This window comes from Plecotus auritus (genome assembly GCF_963455305.1).
Source record: "Plecotus auritus genome assembly, chromosome: 8".
Classification (NCBI taxonomy): domain Eukaryota; kingdom Metazoa; phylum Chordata; class Mammalia; order Chiroptera; family Vespertilionidae; genus Plecotus; species Plecotus auritus.
This window is the reverse complement of record NC_137782.1, coordinates 58,681,343-58,700,742: the sequence shown is the minus strand read 5'-3', so window position 1 is coordinate 58,700,742 and position 19,400 is coordinate 58,681,343. Positions and strand designations below refer to the sequence as shown.

General features: G+C 54.2%; 1 protein-coding gene across 1 annotated transcript in view; it reads right to left on the bottom strand.

The window, feature by feature from the left end:
• Positions 1–601: 601 nt before the first annotated feature.
• The window catches only part of KIAA1755, a 34,737-nt gene continuing 15,938 nt past the window's right edge, over positions 602–19,400 (bottom strand). The window contains exons 4-14 of the mRNA XM_080684543.1: positions 19,044–19,232; positions 17,491–17,614; positions 15,069–15,162; positions 14,127–14,213; positions 12,728–12,844; positions 11,002–11,100; positions 9,704–9,852; positions 7,440–7,578; positions 7,184–7,306; positions 6,458–6,679; positions 602–1,792 (exon numbers count right to left, since the gene is read on the bottom strand). Of these exons, the coding sequence (XP_080540669.1) occupies positions 1,091–1,792; positions 6,458–6,679; positions 7,184–7,306; positions 7,440–7,578; positions 9,704–9,852; positions 11,002–11,100; positions 12,728–12,844; positions 14,127–14,213; positions 15,069–15,162; positions 17,491–17,614; positions 19,044–19,232 (2,045 nt within the window). The 3' untranslated portion in view covers positions 602–1,090. The remainder of the gene's footprint in view (positions 1,793–6,457; positions 6,680–7,183; positions 7,307–7,439; positions 7,579–9,703; positions 9,853–11,001; positions 11,101–12,727; positions 12,845–14,126; positions 14,214–15,068; positions 15,163–17,490; positions 17,615–19,043; positions 19,233–19,400) is intronic.

The following is a 19,400-nucleotide window of genomic DNA, read 5'->3' as shown; positions in this document are numbered from 1 at the left end:
CACCCTCTTCCCACAGCCAGGAAAATTCCAGGCTAGGCTGGCAGAGGCCGTGCTGGTAATGCGTCCTGGGGCAGAGACCGGGCCCACGTTCTCAGGGCAGTGACATTCCGGGAAGGTGCTGGCTGGCTTACTCCGGGCAGGTGGAAGGCTTACTGTCTTCTACGCTAAGATCAGAGGTGTAAAGGCCTCTGCCATTGTCCCCCATCCGTCGGCACCATCTGCTGGCAGGGACATGGCTCCTACCCTTGTCCGGTCCCTACCACCAGCACAACCTGGGACTCTGGGCACCAGAGACTGTGCCTAAAGACAGGTGAAGCCTGGAGCGGGGAGAGACAGTGTCTGGGGAGACGTGGTGGGGAGGGGAGAAGACAGAGAACATCAGGTTCTCTCTGGAGGGCAAGGACCAGGCTGTGGGGATCCTTAAATGTGAGGTCTGTGACAGTTGGAGTTGCCGAGTGAGATGGAGAGCAGAGATGCAGCAGGCATTCCCCCCTCCCCTTCTCCCTTCTCCCTCCCCCTACCTGGGACACTAATTCATCTCCAACAGGTGCTTGATTCTCTGGCCAAGGCCAATGGCACAATGAGTTGCATGCAGTGATTTGCTTGACAACACCCCCTTTATTCCTTTCCCAGGCTCATCTCCCCCACTGGTTCCTGGGGTGACTGTCAAACACACATGCACCTGGATCCTTGTCTCGGGGTCTGTTCAGTGGGTCCTAAGACCAGAAGCCACTCCCGAATCTCTCATTCACGGTTCTGTACGAGGGCAGCGATGCCCCTTGTGTCCCAAGGGGAAGCTGGGTGCCCCTGAACTCCAGCTGGGCATGCGGCCTGCTTATGGCTGAGCCCTCTGGAAGGGTCTGTACTGGGCGAGGGAGCCAACCCCACGCTCTGCTGCACCCTGCCCTGACCTCCTAGGGTCCGGACTTCTCAGAGTTTCCTGGTGCCGGTTCTTGGCCCCTCAGTACAGGCCACGCACACACCCAGTGCTCAGAAGCCGCGGCCTGATGGGCTCGGTCCCTCTGCAACAGGCCTAGCCCACACCCCTGGAGCCTGGTACAGTGTGTGTGGGGGGGGTGTCTGCTCCCAGCTAGAGGGAGGCAGGGGGGCTTGTCTGGGGCGAGTCCTCCAGAGATGTCCGTGAGTCTGTCCCCTCTGAGGAGGAGCTGCCCCCGGTGGGGTGGGGGATCTGCCTCTGTCTGGGGAGCCGCTGCCAGGAGAAGAGGGAGGTGAGAAACCGCTCAGGAGCGGGATCAAGGGGCTCGCGAGGGCCCTTGCCTTCACCAGCCTCTGTGGCCTGGCCAGCATCTGGGGGCAGAGGGCCTGCCTGGAGATGTCTGTTCTGCCCCCCTCTCTCGGCCCGAGGATGCCAACGGGGCTTTGGTGACCCATCCAGGCCCAGGCAGTCCTGGAAGGGTGGGTCCCGCCTTCCCGTGGAAGTGACTTCTCCATTCACACCTTGGCCCTTGGAGGCGGGCCGTTGTAGTTCCAAGTGTGCCGAGTGGGCACTGGGGCCCAGTGGGCACGGACAGTGGGCCAGTGCCTTCTTCAGGAGGGTCTGGATCTCGCCGTGTCTCACCCGGGCCTCCTCCCACAGGTCCTGGCCCAGGTCCTCCCGGCTCAGCGAGGCCACCTGCAGCCCCATGGCTGTGAGCTTCTCAGCAGGGAACTCAGACGACAGTCGTTGCAGGTAGCGGTGGAGGCGGCGCTGGCCCCCAGGGCTGGCCTTTGAGTCCTTGCCCAGCCTGAGCTGGGTCATCAGGTCCTGACAGTCCATGTGGAACCAGGCCATCTGGGAGACAAGAGAGGGAGGTGGGGTTCAGGCTGGGAGTGGGGCCACCGGGGCTCCGTGAGGACAGGATGGGGCTCTCCGAGCAGAGAGAGGACTCGAAGACTACGCCTGGCTGGATTGGCTGGATAGAATTAGTAACACGCCCCCAAATGTTAGGGCCCTCAGGTGGCCGTGATCTCCTTTTCTGACGGTGATGACAACGGTTTCCCTCTCTGCCCCAGGGCACACACACCTGCCACGGGGAACAGTCCCCAGCACCTGGGAACTTCAGGCACCAGGGGCCAGTGGGGACTTATGCCTCCCTGGGACTCAGTTTCTCCTTCTATAAGATGCAAGGTTGTACTAGGTGATCATAAACACCTTTCTGAGAGCTGAATATTCAGGCTCTTGGATAGCATTAGCCCCTGAGGAGTGGTACTGAGGGAGGAGTCTGCTGACGTTTACTGAGCACGGCCTGTCTGCCAGGCTCTTTGTGTCTCCCCTCTGATCGCACGCGACCATACCAACAGCCCATTGGACAGAGGAAGAAACTGAGGCTCAGAGACGTGAAATCCTTTGCCCAGGTCACACGGCAAGTCAGAGAGGAGCTGGGATTTGAACTTAAGAGAGTATCTTCCAAGCATCTCCTTGCACAGGAGAACCTGGCCCAGGCAGCAAGACCATCAGCCAACCCAGGCCCAGCGGCCCCCTCACTCCAGCCCCTCTGCCCCATTTTGGGGTTCTGCTGTCCCTACTTCACTTGCAAAATGTCTGCAGGCTGCAAAGGGGCCAACACATTCCCAGCAGCTCGTGAAAAACATCATCTTTCTCTCCATTAATTTAGAAGCTGACAGCGAGCTGTTAGGCTGTGGGGATTGGAGAACCATTTTCTCCAAGGAAACCATCTTTCTGTGGATTAAGGGAACTTGTCTTTAGATAAATGGCTTCATATTCGCGGAAGCTCACGGAGCTCATGGCTGGGAAAGGGCTCCATAAATCTCCCTTAGCAGCGCAATCGTGTTATTATTATTTAGTGCCAAAGCTGCTGCACGCACGCTCTCCGCCCAGGGCTGGGCCCAGCACTGAGCTGTCCTGTCTGTCTGTCTGTCTGTCTAGGACTCCATCTTCTAGGCCGAGCTGGACAGAGATGGATAACACCTCAGAAATCATCTCGCCCCAACCTTTGTGCAGATTAAAATTCAGGGCCAGGGAGGAGAGGGGGCTTGCCCAGATCAAACAGCGAGAGATGGCCATGGCTGGACTTCAGGTCGGCTGGACCTCATGTACGATTTCTAGTCCCTGGGTCAGACTGCACGTTCCCACACACATCCACAGCCCTCCTTCCTCCAGCCACCTGGCCAGCCCACGCCCCCAGAGTTCACCAAGCCCCCCACTGGTCTTGCTCTGGCACGGTGGACCAACCCCGGTTGCCACCTCGGGAGTTCACCTCACAGGTGGCAGACAAGAGGAGAGCAGGTGATGAAGTAACAGGATAATTTCAGATCACACAGGGCCAGTGAAGCGATAAGCACAGGGTGATGAGAGAGAATGGGGGGCAGGTACAAGGGGGTTAGGAAGGGTCTCTGTGAGGAGAGGACACTGAGCTGAGCACTGATGAAAGACAAGAAGCCAGCCAGTCGAGGGGAAGAGCATTCCAGCCGAGGGAACAGCAAGTGCAAAGCCTCAGAGCTGGAGCATGTTTGGTTTCTCCAGGGAGGGCCAATGGGCTGAAACTGACGAGCAAGGGAGCAGGTGTGGGGGTTATTCACATTCAACCTAATTCTCCCGGCAAGGAACCTGGCAAGGCTGGCGCTGGAGCCAGATGATCTGGTTTGAGTCTCAGCTCTGCCACTTCCTAGCTGTGTGGCCCTGGGTGCTGTGACCTCTCTGTGCTTCCTTGTGCACAAAATGGGCATAATAACAGTACCTGCCTCACAGGGTTCGTGTGACCATAAAACTATGTGCAAAAGGACTGAAACCGGGGCACATCATAAGAACCACAGAAGCATTATTGTTACCATCGTCACCGTCATCGTCATCATCGACGGGGAGCTGAGGCCCAGAACAGTGAGACTGTCTTTGAAGTCACACAGCCCATCGATATATAAAAATGCCTAAGCCACCGAACGACCGAGCAACTGGTCGACTGGTCTCTATGACACGCAGTGACCACCAGGGGGCAGACGCTCAATGCAGGAGCTGCCCCCTGGTGGTCAGTGCACTCCCACAGCGGGAGTGCCACTCAGGTGACCAACCCGGCCAGGTGGCCCACCAGCCTGGAGGCGGCCACCCCCTCCCTCAGTAGTCCTGCAGGCCCGATCTCCGGAGAAGGGGCCAGGCGCTGGCGGACCTGTCCCACCTTCACAATCCCGACAGCGCCGCAGGCCTCCTGGAAGCCGGCCTCAGGCACTGCAGCCGCTTCCCCTCCCTAGACGCTCTGCAAGGAAGAAAGGATATAAAAGCGGCTGCCAGGTGGCTCCCGACAACTGGTGTGAAGGTCAGTGGGACGGATCCAGATCCTGGGCCTGCAAGGGCGTCCCACTGCCCGCCCGGAGGGCCAATCGTGTCTCGCCCCTCCCCCCACCTGGGACAGGCACCAGACGCAGGGCTCATGGCTGGCAAGTGCCGCTCTGGCAGCGCGAGCCTCTCCCGATCAGGACTGACGGTGAGTGAGCCCGTGGCAGGTGCAGTGGGGCGGGGATGAGCGGGAGCGGCAGACAGGAGCAGCAGGCGGCATTGGACTGCTGGTTTCAGCCCAATCCCCACAGGCCATGCCGAGGGACCCCACCTGTGCACAAATTTGTGCACCGGGCCTCTAGTACAAGCATAAGCTGCCTTGCTTTCTAAAGTCTGCACAGCTGGGAGTAGGAGATCCCTTTGCTGTCACGGCCCACATCTGCCTCCCTTGCCTGCTGCCCCAGGGAGACAGAGAGTGGCCTGTCCTCCCAGAGGCCCTGGCGTGATTGACCGGAGTCCCTCCCACTGCCCTCTGAAACATCCTGTGTTCTCTGTCCCTGTGTGATGGGCAGGCATGACAGCTGGGAGTCTGGGGTCAGGCTCTTCTCACACTCTGTCCTCAGCAGTGAGGGGCAGCTGAGGTCACTGGGCCTGGGCCAGAGAGGTGGGTTCTTGTTCCAGCTGGGTCACAGCTCTCCCAGGCTAACCCCCGTTCCCCTAGGCCTCAGTTTCCCCATCAGAAAATGAAGGACTTGGGAGAAATTTAGAAGAGGTGAGAGCTCTAAAGTCAAATCCTGCTTGACCGTCAGCCCTCTGGGGAACCTTGAGCTAGCTACTTTCCTCTTTGGGCCTCAGTTTTCTCATCTGTAAAATGGAAAAATGTTGGCACCCCTCCCTCATAAAGATGTAGTGCGAATTCAATCAGGCAAGGTTTGTGAAGCACTTATACTGGCAGGAGGCTCCAGCATGAGTACACCGTCAACATGTAGGCTATCCTCATAATAACCACCTAATCCTCATCATCATCATCCTGGCTTAGACATGACTAATTGGTTGGCATTCTCTGCCTACCTCCCCACCTTTGGAGAACACAGAGCATGTGATAGGGCATGGACACATCTATGTTCACATTCCAGCTTTTCTTCTCCATCTATGTGGCCTTGGGCAAGGCCCTTTCCCTCTTTGGGCCTCAGTTTCCTCATCTGTAAAATGGGCTAATCAACCTTGCCACATTGGGTTGCCAAGAGATGATAGATGCAAAGTAATGGAGTTTCTCTTGCCTCTCATCCCGATACTCTGTGCTTGTCCCCCACCCCCACCTGACCATGGTAGTCCTACCCTCCTGGCTAAACTCCAGGTTCCCAACTAGGACTGAGGCCTCTCTTCTGAACATGCCACCCTCAGCCAATTGTCCCTCCCTCCTCCGCTTGCACCATCTGTGCAGGCAAGGCATGGGAAAGAGCACTCTAATGGTGCCATGGGCTTGCTGTGTGATCTTGGCTAAGTGACAGCCCTTCTCTGATGCTGTTTCTCCAAATCTGCAACAGAGGGATGAGATGAGATCAAGGTCACCTACAGAGATCTATGTGTGGAGAGAAAGCTTGTGCTTTTGACTGGATTCTCAGAAATCCCTAGGCTCCTTTCCCTAATGCCAACGTTTAAGAAGCAGGTGAGTGCTAGGTGGTTTGGCTCAGTGGATAGAGCATCGGCCTGAGGACTGAAGGGTCCCAGGTTTGATTCTGGTCAAGGGCACATGCCTGGGTTGCAGGCTCAATTCCCAGTAGGGGGCGTGCGGCCGATCAATGATTCATTGATGTTTCTATCTCTCTCTTCCTCTCCCTTCTTCTCTGAAATCAATTTAAAATACATATTTAAAAGAAAAAAAGAAGAAGCAGGTGATATCTGAGGGTCACTGGGAGGTTGCCTGGTGTAGTGGGTTAAACTGGGTCAGGGATCAGCTGGACTGGATTTAGGTGATGACTTAACCTCTCAAGCTGTGCTTCCCTTCTGGAAAATGTAGGAGAACGCAGCATTCAAAGAGCCTAGTGTGTGCCTGGGCTGGAACGCAGCGTGCAAAGAGCCCAGTGTGTGCCTGGGCTGGAACGCAGCGTGCAAAGAGCCCAGTGTGTGCCTGGGCTGGAACGCAGCGTGCAAAGAGCCCAGTGTGTGCCTGGGCTGCTCCCTGCCTCCCAGCTGGAGGGCGGGCCGTGGAGGTGGCGGGAGGCTCACCTTCTTGCAGAAGTGGTAGAGCTGGAGCAGCGTCTCCAGGTCCGTGCGTTGCCGCTCAGCAGCCATGTAGAAGTGGGTCAGCTTAGCCTGGAAGGCCCGCTGCGTGGAGGCAAAGGCAGCCAGCTCCGGGAGCTCTGCCCCTCCCGCCTCGCTGGCCCCTCCAGCTGAGGCTCCCAGCTGGGCCGCCTGCTTGGACAGCTCCAGGCCTTGCCGGTACTGGGCCTGTGTGAGGAGAGGGGCATCCCTCAGCTCCTGCCTTAGCTGAGGCCTCCCACTGCCCTGCTGCTGAGCGATGAGATTTCCCGTGCCTCAGTTTCCTCTTCTATACAACGGGGCCCCCGGCCCTTGCCGAGGTGGTGTACTTCTCCTGGCTGGGACTCTGCTTGGAGTCATCCTCTTCTGGAAAGCTTCCCGGCCCCAGAGTGTTCGGGTCCCCACAGTTTCCCCTTTCTGTCTGTTTCCCTGTTTGGCCCCACCTCCATCCCCCACTCCTCTGGGAGTTCCCCGCGGGATTCTGAGATGAGTCGGCTTTGGACTTGGTGGTCTCTGAAGCTTCCCGGAGGAGATAGCATCTAAGCTGAACCCGTTAGGACCCGAGCCAGTCTCCTCACTGTCTCTGGAAGTTTTCTTGCACTTGCCCACCTCCACACCTTGGCCCTGGCGTGCCGCCTCCTCCTGCCCTCTCTCCATCTGCTCCAGTCCTGCCCCTCAGTTTCAGGGACTCACTGCAGCCTGAAGGAAGAAGTCCTCAAATTCGAGGTGGGCTTTCTGCACTGTCTCCAGGCTTCCGTCCTTGGGGGTCAGCGCTTGCAGGCACTGGCTTCCTTCCTGCTCCATCCAGTTGCTGACCTGGGACAGGGGCGGGGGTCGGAGGGGAGGTTTGGACATGAGGGGCTCATGACCTTACACCAGAGCAAGTGCCTGGCTGGGGCAGGGCCTGGAGCAGAAGCCCCCACATGTCCCGGGCAGCCTCTCCTTTCACCTGGTGGATGGCAGCTTCCAGGTGGCCCATGCGGACACGGAGCTCGAGCCTCCCCAGGAGGTGATTAGATGTGGTGACCAGGACATGCAGCTGTTCGTCCACGAGGCTATAGAGGGCAGTGGCTTCAGCCAGATGGCTCCTGGGAGGCAGTGGAGGTGAGAGAAGGCCCAAGATGTACCCCCCACCCCAATACTCCTGTCCAGTATAGGCCTGCCTCACCCCCCAACTCCCAGGGAGTCTGTGGCCCAGACCTGGGTATTTTAGCTCCTGATTTGCTGTGTGACCCCGGGCAGGTCCCTACACCTCTCTGGGCCTCAGCTTTGGTCTACATGGGACTGGGAGGACCATCAAGCACAGCAGGACATCAAATGACACTCTCTTACCTAGGAGGGTATGAACCAAACTGAACAGATCTGGGTTCAAATCCCAGCCCTGCTACCTTCTAGTCATGGGACCTGGTGCAAATTTCTCAACCTTTCTGTGCCTCTGTTTTTTCATCTCTGAAAGGTGGAGATAACAGAATCCACTTCACAGACTGCTTGCAAGGATTAAATGATCTAACTCCTTGACTCTAAACCCTGGCTACATATCAGAACCTGCCCTGGGCGCTTAAAAAATCTCGATGCCCAGGCCCATCCCAGGCCAACAGAGTCAGGTCTGAACGCAGCCTGGACACCAGTGCTTCCTAAACCTACTCAGGAGCCAGGCCTGAGGACCAGCCCTCCTGCATTCAAAACACTTAACACAGGGCTGGGCACACAGTGTTCGCTGGCACTTGTTATTTTTATTGCAGTGATAGTGAGTAGCTGTAACACCCCCTCACCAGTCTTCATTTTACAGATGGGAAAACTGAGGTCCAGAGAGAGGAACTGACTCTCAAGTATGGCAGTCTGAATTGGAACCCAGTCCTTGGCTTTTTCTGAACATTGTTTTTAAAATGGTCAAAGCCAGGAATACATAAATGGATTGTGGATGGGACTCAGGTGTGGTAACACTTGGGTAAAGGGAGGCTTTTCTGACACCCCTCAAATCCCACCCACCCTCCTCTGCTCGTGGGTGGTCAGGGTTGGCGGGGGGGGGGGGGGGGGGGGGGGGGAAGGGGGGTGTCTTACTTCAGAAGGAAAAGGAAAAAGGGGAGATGGAATGGAAGGAATGCCTGCTTGCCTCGCTCTGAGCCTCCCCATCTGGTTGATACTCCTCACGGTCCCTGCCCTTTCAGGTGAGGGTCCAGGCCGAGTGAACCTGATGGAAAATGCCAGCTTTCCTGGCGGAGGGAGGGAGGGAGGGAGGGAGGGAAAGAGGGAGGGCGGTAGGCGGGAGCTGCAGGGACCCAGCAGCAGAACAAATACGCACAGTGGCTCACACGGGACCACAGCGCCCCCTGGTGGACCTGCCGGTGGCCAACGGCCTGGAGGGGCCTCTGGTTGACAACAGGGGCCTGGCGCTCAGCCAGTGAGATGGGATATTCTGGGAATCACAGCCCCACCAGGCCACGTGAGGGGCAGGGGGACGACTCCATACCTGGTACTAGGGCCTTGCTGCTCAGTGCTCATAGAGCATGACTTTGCCTGTGGGCACAGCTCAGGGTGGTGTGTTCAAATTTCTGGGCCAAGTTGCCTGGGCTCAAGTCCTGGCCCCACCACATCCCAGCTCTGTGACCCTGGGCAAGTCGCTTAGACTCTCTGAGCCTCAGGCCCCTCCACTGTAAAATGAGAATACTACTAGATTCACCACATGGGTAGGAATTAAACGAGTTACTATGTGTAAAGCCTTTAACACAATATTGTGCTCATTCTAAGTGCTATTTAGGTGCTGGTTAAATAAATTAATTGTACTTGAGTTTATGCAAACTTTGTGTTCTAACAGAGATAAAGAAATTTCCAATTACTGACTGATTTAAGCACTGATTTGCCCCTACACCACCCCTAAATTTAAGAAAATTGGTACTTTCTGGGAATTGTTTTTGCTGTGGCTCTGAGACCTCACACACAGTGAGGTTCTCCTGGCCAGGCTCAGCTCAGTGTCTGGGTGAGTGAAAGTGCCTGGTGCATGAGTGTGACCGGAAACAGGCCGGGCTGTCCTCCAATGCCCACCCCCCATCTGAAGATGACGGGCTGAAGGAGGGCAGCAGAGAAGGGACAGGACATGGGCCCTGTGCACATCCCTGTCCTGGGCATCTGCAGGGCTCACCCTATGAGTCCCCAGCTCCAAACTCCCATCCAGGAAACAGGTGGGATGGGAGAGGAAAAGATGGGCGTCTGTACCTGACATCTGGGTTGAAATCCAGCCTGCTGGCCTCCTGCTGCAGCCTGGCCAAGGTGGCTCCACCTTCCCGCTGGAGGCCCAGCAGAACTGGGTCCCTCAGCACGGCCTCCATCAGCTCCTTGGACTTGTTCAGACACCTGGAGGCCTCCTGCCAGTGTAGGGAGGTGGCCTGAGACCCAATCCCACTCTCCCTCTACCACTTTCCAGGGCTCCCCACACCCTGATCATGCCCAACTCCCCCAGTTTGGCATACAAAGTCCTACAGAAAATCTATCCTTTATCTCTAAACATCTCCTCAGGCCACTCTTCTCATCGCCATGGCAATCTCACTGGTCCAAGTGCCATCACCTCTTGTTGGCACAGCCTCCTCACTGTCTTGCTGCTACACTCTGGCTCCCCCTGCAGTCTATTCTCTACATGGCAGCTGAAAGGATCTCTGCATATTTAAACATCCTTCTGCTTAAAATTCTCCAGTAGCTTCCCTACCTGCTTAGAAGGAAATCCCAATCCAACCTCTCCTTGATACAGCCTCTATCCAGAGGATCTTCTAGTTTTCTCCTCCTCCTTCCCCCAAATCATTCTGTTCCACACTGGCCTCCATGCTATTCTTGAACATAGCAAGCATAATCCCACCTCAGGGCCTTTGCACATGCTTGCCCTCCACCTGGAGCCCAATCCCCCTCCTATTCCCATGCAGGCTCCTTCTCATCCTTCAGGTATGAATTTAAACACCATCTCTTCAGGGAGGCCCTCACTTCTTCCCCATTAGTTTCAAAGCATTTGGCATAATTTGTAACTACATGTCCATTTCTTTGTTCACTTTTTAACAACAACCTCTACCTCTGTACCATGCACCGCATGAGGGCAGGAACAAATTGGCTTACCCAGGCTGGGTCTCTGGGTGCACACAGTGAGTACCCAGTAAGTATTGGTCAAATGAATGAATGAAAAACAGGGATGAGCCCAGCCAGTATGGTTCAGTGATTGAGCATCGACCTATGAACCAGGAGGTCATGGTTCAATTCCTGGTCAGGGCACATGCCCGAGTTGTGGGCTCAATCCCCAGTAGGGGACATGCAAGAGGTAGCTGATTAATGATTCTCTCTCATCACTAATGTTTTTGTCTTTCTCTCCCTCTCCCTTTCTCTCTGAAACCAATAAAATTTATTTATTATTATTTTTTTTTTTGAAGTAAAACAGGGATGATCATGCCCAGTCTGGCTGTTCCCTTCATTGAGTCCTTGGTCTGAGGAATGTGAGGTGTGGTGAGAATTTCCCACCCATGCCCCTGGCTCACCTGTGCCCCTCCATGAGGGTCACCCTTCTCAAACTCCTTGATGGATGCCTGTAGCAGGGAGGAGGCCTGGCGGAGGTCAGCAAGGAAAGGGTCTGACTTCTGCAGGACAGAAGGCCAGAGTGGGGGTGTCAGCCTGAGCCAGTGAGGAGGGCACCTCCCCCACCCAGAAAGACACAGCAGGGGCCTGGGTGGTGGTTCTCAAACACTAGCTGCATCAGAATCACTGGAGAGCTGGTTAGTGTCCATGCGGCCGGCCCCACTCCTGTGTTTCTGACCTAGTTCCTCGGGGTGGGGCCTGAGAACGTGAATTTGCAAAAAGTTCCCAGGTGATGCTGACACTGCTGCTCCAGGGACCACACTTTGAGAACCACTGATGCTGGGAGTGAGAGAGGGAGAAGAAAGACAGGCCTGCGCTATCCCAGGCCAGTGGGGATACTTGAGGGGAGGGGAAGGCAGCGGGAGAGGGTGGGCAGGGGGAGGGGGACAGACTCTGCTGGGTCCCACTTCAGCCCAGCTCCACCACTTACTCGCTGTGAGGCCTTGGGAAAGTTACTTAACGTCTCTGTGCTTCCGCTTCTTCCTCTGTAAAATGGGATCACAGTAATTCCTGCCTTATAGGCTGGTGTGAGGATCAAACAGTGTTAGTCTTCCTCATTACCAGTTTTATATTCTGGGTCTGTAGGTAAAATTTCACTTAAAGGGAAGGTTTTAAAACAAATATGTAGTTTGAAAGTCACTCGATTAATTGGAGAAGGGAACTGAGGCCCAGGGGACAACAGGAAAGGAGATTTTTCAGTACCCTGTGCACCACTTGAATTTTGAACATACTGCCTATTTTCAAACAGACATGATTTTTAGAAGAAGAGGACCACATTGTAAACTGTTAGTATAGACCAGTGGCTCTCAGCGGGGAGTAATTTTGTCCCCTAGGGGACATTGGCAATGTCTGGAAACATTTTGGTTGTCACGGTCAAAGTAGGCAGAGGCCAGGAATGGTGCTAATCATGCTACAATGCACAAGACAGCTCTCAACAAAAAAATGATTCGGCCCCAAATGTGAACAGTGCTGAGATCGAGCAGCCCTGGTCCAGAGAACGCCCTGGCCGGCACTGCCGGGCAGGGTTCCAATGTGGCTCAAGCTGGTAATCTTCTGCGTACTGTTGTGTGAGCCGCCCCCCCTCCCCCCGCTTTCCTGGGTGTTAATTTGAGCCAGAGGAATTGAGATCACATGGGAAAGGAGCTCCTCGCTGGCAGTTTCCTTATTTCCTCCCTCTTACAAGAGGGAACACGTCTGCCTTCCCCATCACACCCTGAGCTCCTGAGCTGTGTGGTTCCACAGAGCAGATGTCTGTATTTATTTTCAGTTAATGCAGACAGCTCTTAGCAGGTACCAGACATTTTTCTAAACTCTTTACCTCCATTGACTCAATTACTGCTCACAACAACCGCCGACTATGATTACCCGCCCCCCTTTTATAGATGAGGAAGTGGGCTCAGAGAAGGTACATAACTTACCCAAGGTCACACAGCAGAACTGGGATTGGAACCCAGGCAGTCGGGCCCCAGAGCCTGAGCTCTCAATCACTCCACTCTGCACCTTCATTTTAAACTTTTGTTGAATGACTAGTTTTGAACCTGACAGTGTGGATGGATCCAAGGGGCAGGATGGTGAAGGGAGGAAGGGAAGGGGTGAGGTTACGGGACGAAAGGCTGTGATGGTAGACACCTGGAAGAATTGCACCCACTCGCTGTGGCAGTAGGGGAAGGAGCCTTCCAGGGCTGTGGGCATCTGGCTGGGGTCCACGTGGTGGCTGAGGGCCTTTAAGGAGGTCAGCACCTCCACCTGCGGACAAAAGAAGCGAGTCAAGAGGACCGGGGACTCAGTGTGGGGACAGACATTTGAGAAGGTCCTGTCCAGACCCCAGCCCCAGCACCATTCCACCTCCCACAGGTGAGTCCCCTGGCTTTAAGAGTTGCTTTCTGGGCAATGGATTTTCTCTGAGAATTCTGAAAAATCAAAATTCAGAACCAGACCCCAGGTGAGAAATAGCAAATGAACAGCACTTGCCATGTCCCTCTTCCGGTTTGTGCCCAAGGCAGACATCATTAATCAGTCACAGCACTCGCTCCCTCTGAGCTCAGCTCTTGCCCAGCCCAGACCTCCAGGCAATCACACCAATTGACTGGAGCTGGCCCTAATTTCTTTGTAATCCTGTTCCATTCTCCGGGGACCCCCCAAGGTGCTGTCTCCTCCTTGAGGCTATTGCGGAAGGTCACCAAACCCAACAGCAACCCCTAGGACATGGAGAAGGGACCCGGTGACTGCTTCTCCCAGGCAGTGAAGTCGGAGGTTTATGCTGGGAACAGCTTCACACACCTAAGCTTGGGGCTGGGCAGGTGTGTGGTCTGGGAGCCCACTGTTTATTCCTGGTCCTCGAAGTGTGGTCCACAGACCAGCAGCATCAGCATCAGCATCACCTGGGAGCATGTTACAGATGCAGAGTCCCAGGCCCCAAGCAGAACGACTCCATTGGAAATTGCCCTTTGACAAAATCCGCAAGTGACTCGTAAGCACATTAGCTTGGAAAGCATTTCTCTAGCTTACAATGTGCCCGTCACAACCCGGGAGCCAGGGGCCCTTTAACACCATCTCCTGAAGCAGGGCAGAGCCCACACTACGACTGTGGTACCCGGCACTAGAGGAAGGGAGCTGCCGCGCTCTTTCCTGCAAAGTCCCAGATCAACTCTGCATTGAGGCTGAGATGCTCAGAGAAACTAGGGAGAGAAATACAGGGAAATTGGGAGGAAAAGGCACCTCTGCCTCCAGCTTGCTGTGTGGCCTTGGGCCTCAGGTTCCCCATGTGCAAAGAAAGTGGGGAGGGTTTGGCTAGATTAAGCTTTGCACAAAGGTATCCTGCCATGTGCAGCTCTCAATCACGTGGTGGTGCCCACCAGACATTGCTAGGATTGCCAGGGGCAGGGCCGGAGAGTTGTAGCTCGTGGGCCTTATATTTATTGACCTTATTTTAGGGCCTCTCCTCGCTCGGACGTCTGCAATTCTTCAGCCCAGCTCAGTGCAAGCCCAACACCTCCTCTCTGCTCGGCTGACGCTGCCTGCCCCTCACCTGGACGTCAGGTAATGTCTTCAGCGGAAGAGCAGTCTCCTTCTCCCCCAGGAAGAGAATAACATGGATGGAGGCTGGGTCCAGAGCCTGTATGGAAGAAGCATTTTGGAGCTGCTCTGCCCAGGCCTTCACTGAGCCCCTGAGCTTCCCATCTAAGACACAAGTGAATAGGCCACAGGGCCAGGGAGGGGGAGAGGGGGTTGTGCAAGGCTGGGACCCTTGTAGGGTATGTGTGGAGGGTGTCATTGGCCATCAAGAGGTCCAAGCTGGGTTGCAAACTTTCTAGATGACCCATCCCCTCTGGGCCTCCGTTTCCCCATCTATACAGTGAGGAGGAGATCAGACCCTGAGGTAAGCTTAAGCCAAAATTCCATTTACTCTGCTGCCCATACCAGCTCTGGAGGAATCTCTTCCCTCCCCTATTCTCAGTTCATGAGGTTCAGGTGACCTAAGTCTAAGCCAATCAGTGTGTCGAATTTTCCTGACACCTGAGCCAATCAGGGTTAAGGAGACACAAAGAAACTTTTGCTGGGACTTCTGGGAAAAGAATCTCTCACTCTTTCCTATGGGACTTGAATGCAAGACCATGTAAGGTTAGGACTTCTGGGAGCCAGATTGTCACTAAGAGAGGGGCCGGTGGAGAAGGGCACCCTCCCAGGAGAACAGGGCCAGAAATGGAGAGAGAATATTTGAGTGACAATATTGGAGTCCCCGATTCAGGCCATACTTGACATTGGATCTACTCCTGGACTATGGAGTCATGTGAACCAATGAAGAACCTTCCTCGTTAAGCCTGTTTGGGCTGGGGTTTCTGCTAGCTGCCACGAGGAGTCCCTGTCTGGGAGCTTGGACCCAGCTCTGAGCTCCCAGACTCCATGCATACCAGAAAGCCCCTGGTGCTCCCAAGACTTTCTAGGTTGATGCTGTCCACCTCTCACTCACCTGGGTGGCTTTCAAGGCATTGACCAGGACAGGGTGTAGAGGCTGCTTCCTGGCATCAATCACCACCGCCAGCCCCTTGGTTTTATCTTCTGGCCTGTGGGTGGTAAACAGAACTGGCAGTCTTGCTGGATAAGCCAGGCCTCTAGGGGGAAGGACCTAGTGGAATGAGGGAAACTGCCTGCTAGAAGCTTTAATTAATTGGTAGAGTCTTCATCCTGCAAGACTAAGATCCAATGCCCCTCCCTCCAGGAAGACCTCCTGGATTTTTCTCCAGAGCCCATTGCTCTCTTTTAATGTTCCCACAGTACCTCGAACAACCCTCTCTTACATCCTAATAATCATAAACTACAAGCACTATCCCAGTTACAGTGGGTAAGTCACCCAGCACTCACCTACCCCTTTTGTGTGGGCAGAACTCTCATTTTGTTCAAGAATCCAAGTTCCACCATATGACTATGCCCCCCCAGCCCCGCCCCACCACCACCACAGGGGCTAGTTTCTGATTAGTTGGGGCCAACAGTAGGGATCTAATTCCTCTGGCTAATGATAGGTTTCGATAAGGGTCATGTGACATATTTTTGGCCAATGAAACATGAGAAGTTTGCTGGTGGACTTCAGGGAAAGCAGTCTCTCCTTTAAGAAGTTTTTACAAAGAGCTATAAGGCAGAGACATAGAATGATAAATTTCCTTACCAGATAATACATTTTAAATTGGAATTTGTTACTTGCAGCCAAAACACCCTAACTGGTTCACATTGCACTTTTCAGCAATCACCTTGGATTTCCCAAACGGGCCAATTGTCAGAACTTGTTAAAATACTGATCCCTCAGCCCCAGCCGCATCCAGTCCACCCAGACATCTGGTTGTAAGGGGTGGAGCCAGGCAACCTGTCGGCTTCTGCCTGACCATCAGGCAGGTTGAGAAAATAAACCCACTGCCTTCAAGCCTTGCAAGCCAGTTCACAGACAGAACCAGGGGTGGCCAGCGTGGGGCAGAGCTGTGGCACTGCCTTGGTACATGGTCACCTGGGCACGCTGTTCCATTAAGCTGGGAGTCCATTACCCATCTGCAAATGGGGATACTAGTTTCGGCCTCATGGGAGAGCGGTTTGTTTCCACACCTGCCTCAGCCACCAGCCTGGAGGCCCCTAGGGCCCAGGACTCAATGTGGGTCCCTAGAATGCCCCAGCATGACGCCAGGCACAGAGCAGATGCCCAGCAACACTGATTCAAAGCAGGCGAGAAAGCAAGCCCAGCACACAGGAGCCCCGAGGACACCGCCTTCCACAGTTTACATTGCAGCTCACCCCCACCTCTTATGCCCACACTTGGTCCCCCCCTTTTTTTCAGGTGAGCCTCAGAGAGGGGAGGTTACTGCCCCCAGATCACACAGCAAGTTAGTGGGATTCCAGGGTTTTGTGTACCACACTGGCCACTTCTCAGCACTGACAAGGGGGTCCCATCTCCCTGTCAGGTCAGAAAAGCCACTCCAGCTTGGACAAAAGGAAGAAAAATGTCAGTGGCCAGCTGGTGGAGGTGGTGCCTTCCATGGGGTGGAGTGCATGAGAAGTCCATCAGTCCCTCCACCCCCTGCCCCTAGCAGCAGAACCTCTAGGTTGGGTTGGGGTCAATAACCATAGCCCTGAGCAAACATCCCTTTTGAGACCATCTGACTGGAGCTGGGACTCAGAGGAAAAGATGGTACCTCTTCCCTAGCCAGTCCAACATGAAGTCCAAATGGTGGGGTGGGAGGTTAGAAATCAGCCTGGGTCACTCATCACTCACTCACTCACTCATTCATTCATTCATTCATTCATTCTTTCACTCTCATTCATTTATTCATTCATTCACTCAGTCGCCCTTCATTTGTTCAACAAATATTTATAATTTAGATGTCAGCTCTCAATTATCACCTCCTCAGGGAAGCCTTCCCTGATGTTCCCATTGGAATTAGTCCACTCACCCCTCTCACTCTACGGTGGTCCACCGTTAGCAGCATCAAGATCATCCGAAAACTTGTTAGACATGCAAATTCTCAGGCCCCACCCCAGACTTACTGAATCAGAAACTCTGAAGGTGGGTCTCAGTGCTGTTTTAGCAGCCCTTCATGGGGCTCTGATGCAAGCTTGAGTTGGAAAACCACTGACCTACAACAGCCCACTGTTTCCTTCACCACACTAACACTCCTGAGAATTGCTTGCCCATGGTTCGTTTTTTTGGCACATCATCTGCCTCCCTGACCAGCCTATGATCCCGCTGGCGGGGACTAAGTGTGTCCTGCTTTGTCTTCACCATCTGGGTACTGGCTCTGGGAACAGACAACTGGATGGAAGGATATGGTGTCTGTCCACTGGGTGCCTTGTCCTAGGCTCTGGGCTGAGAGGTTGGAAGGATGGAGTGGCCAACCAGCCCAGCCTCTTACCTGGGGACAGTGCACAGGTAAGAGAGCAGCTTGGTGACCTCTGAGGCTGTGCACCATGGTTCCTCCCAGGCCCCCTGGGTAGTTGACAGCAGAAGCAGGGGCCGCCCAGCCCTGTCCTGACCACCTGGAGGAGAGAGGACACACATGGGCAGTGAGAACTTTGGTGCAACCCTCTCGACTGGGACCTCTCAGTGGCCTCCAGGCCTTTGCCCACACTGGTCCCTTCCTACCCCACCCCCACCCCGACCCATTAATTCTATTATTCATCCTTCTAAACCCAGCTCAAAAGCCACTTCTCAGAAAAGTCATCCCTGAATTCTTCCTCCATGCAGAGGTAGCCTCGCCTCCTCCGGACTCCCTCTGTCCTGGGCACCCTGGAGGTAAAGCTCATGGAATCTGTCCCCCCACAGTCTCCTGTATGGCCCCATCCTCACAAGATTTTTTACACTGAGTTGTAGTAACCTGTTGAATTTTCTCCACCACTAGAATGTAGACTTTTTGAGAGCAGAGAACACATCAGACTTGTTCCCTGCTGAATCCTCAGTGCTAAGCTCAGGGCCTGACACACAGCAGGTGTTCAGCAAATATTAATTGCAAAGGTGAATAAATATTAAACAGAAATGATAATGCCGTCTGTGCTGGATGCTGTTAACGCCCCACCCAGACCCCCTCATCAAGTCAGGGCACTCATCCCCCCACGGCCATATGTATTGGCTGTAAATGGCTCACAGATGCCCTCTTCTCTGAGGACTTGCCCTCGGCTGAACTGGATCATGGGCTCACCCTGCCTCCCATCCCAGGATCAGCCTGCCTTGATGACTAACAGATGCAGGCACAAATGGCCAGTTGCCTGCACCTTATGATGGAACCAACTCTGTGGGATCAGGCCACATCCTTGCTTAGCTCCTCCCCCACCCTGACCTGCTTCCCTTCTGAGAATAACCTTCAATAGGATCACTGTCTCTGGCTCAGTTTCTAGGGAACCTGACCTAAGACAAACACCTTCCCTGCCTTGCTGAAAGTAGAATGTATGTACTTGAGTAGATGAATGGGTGGGAGGAAGGATGGATAGATGGATGGATGGGTGGATGGGTGGATGGATGGATGGATGGATGGATGGATGGATGAATGGATAGGTGGGTGGATGGATGTTTGGATGGATAGATGGGTGAGTGGGTGAGTGGGTGGTTAGGTGGATGGATGGATGAATATTTGGACGAATACCTAGAAAGTGCTTTTATGCAGGGTGGGCAAAGGTAGGTTTACAGTTGTGAGTACATGAAACACAGAGTGTATTTTTGTATTATTATTTATTAATTATTGTATTATTTTCCATATGAACAACTGTAAATCTACTTTTGCCCCACCCTGTATAATCCAACATTTTCATTAGAAAGATGAGAAAACTGAGTGCCAGGGAGCCTCGGTCCAGAACACAGGTCTCTGGATCTTTCCATGTCTTCCCCCACACCCATCATCATCTGAGGATGCCCAGGGGCCCACCTGCACCCTACATACCCTCCCCCTCCACCTGCCCCTATAATCCCGAGGACCTGGCAGGCACGCTATCCGGGAGTGAGTGATCTCCATACTCAGAGCCCCGATCCTGGGCTCAGGCCCTGGTGGCTCCTCATCCAGAGTGGGGCCTCTTTCTGTAGAAGCTTCTGGGAAATCAGCCTTTCCTCCAGCCACTGGGCCTGAGTCAGCAGCTGGGCCAGATGTTTTGGTCTGAGTTGTTCCAGCTGGGTAAAAGCAACAACAAAGGAAAGGGTGTTAAGCAGAAGATGGATATTTCCAGGGGGTGGGGAGGAGAAGAATGTCCTTCTGAGTAATAATGATAGCTTACAACTATTGCTCTCCTACTGTGTGCCAGGCATTGTGCAAAGCTCCTTCCTTCTGACCTCTCTTTG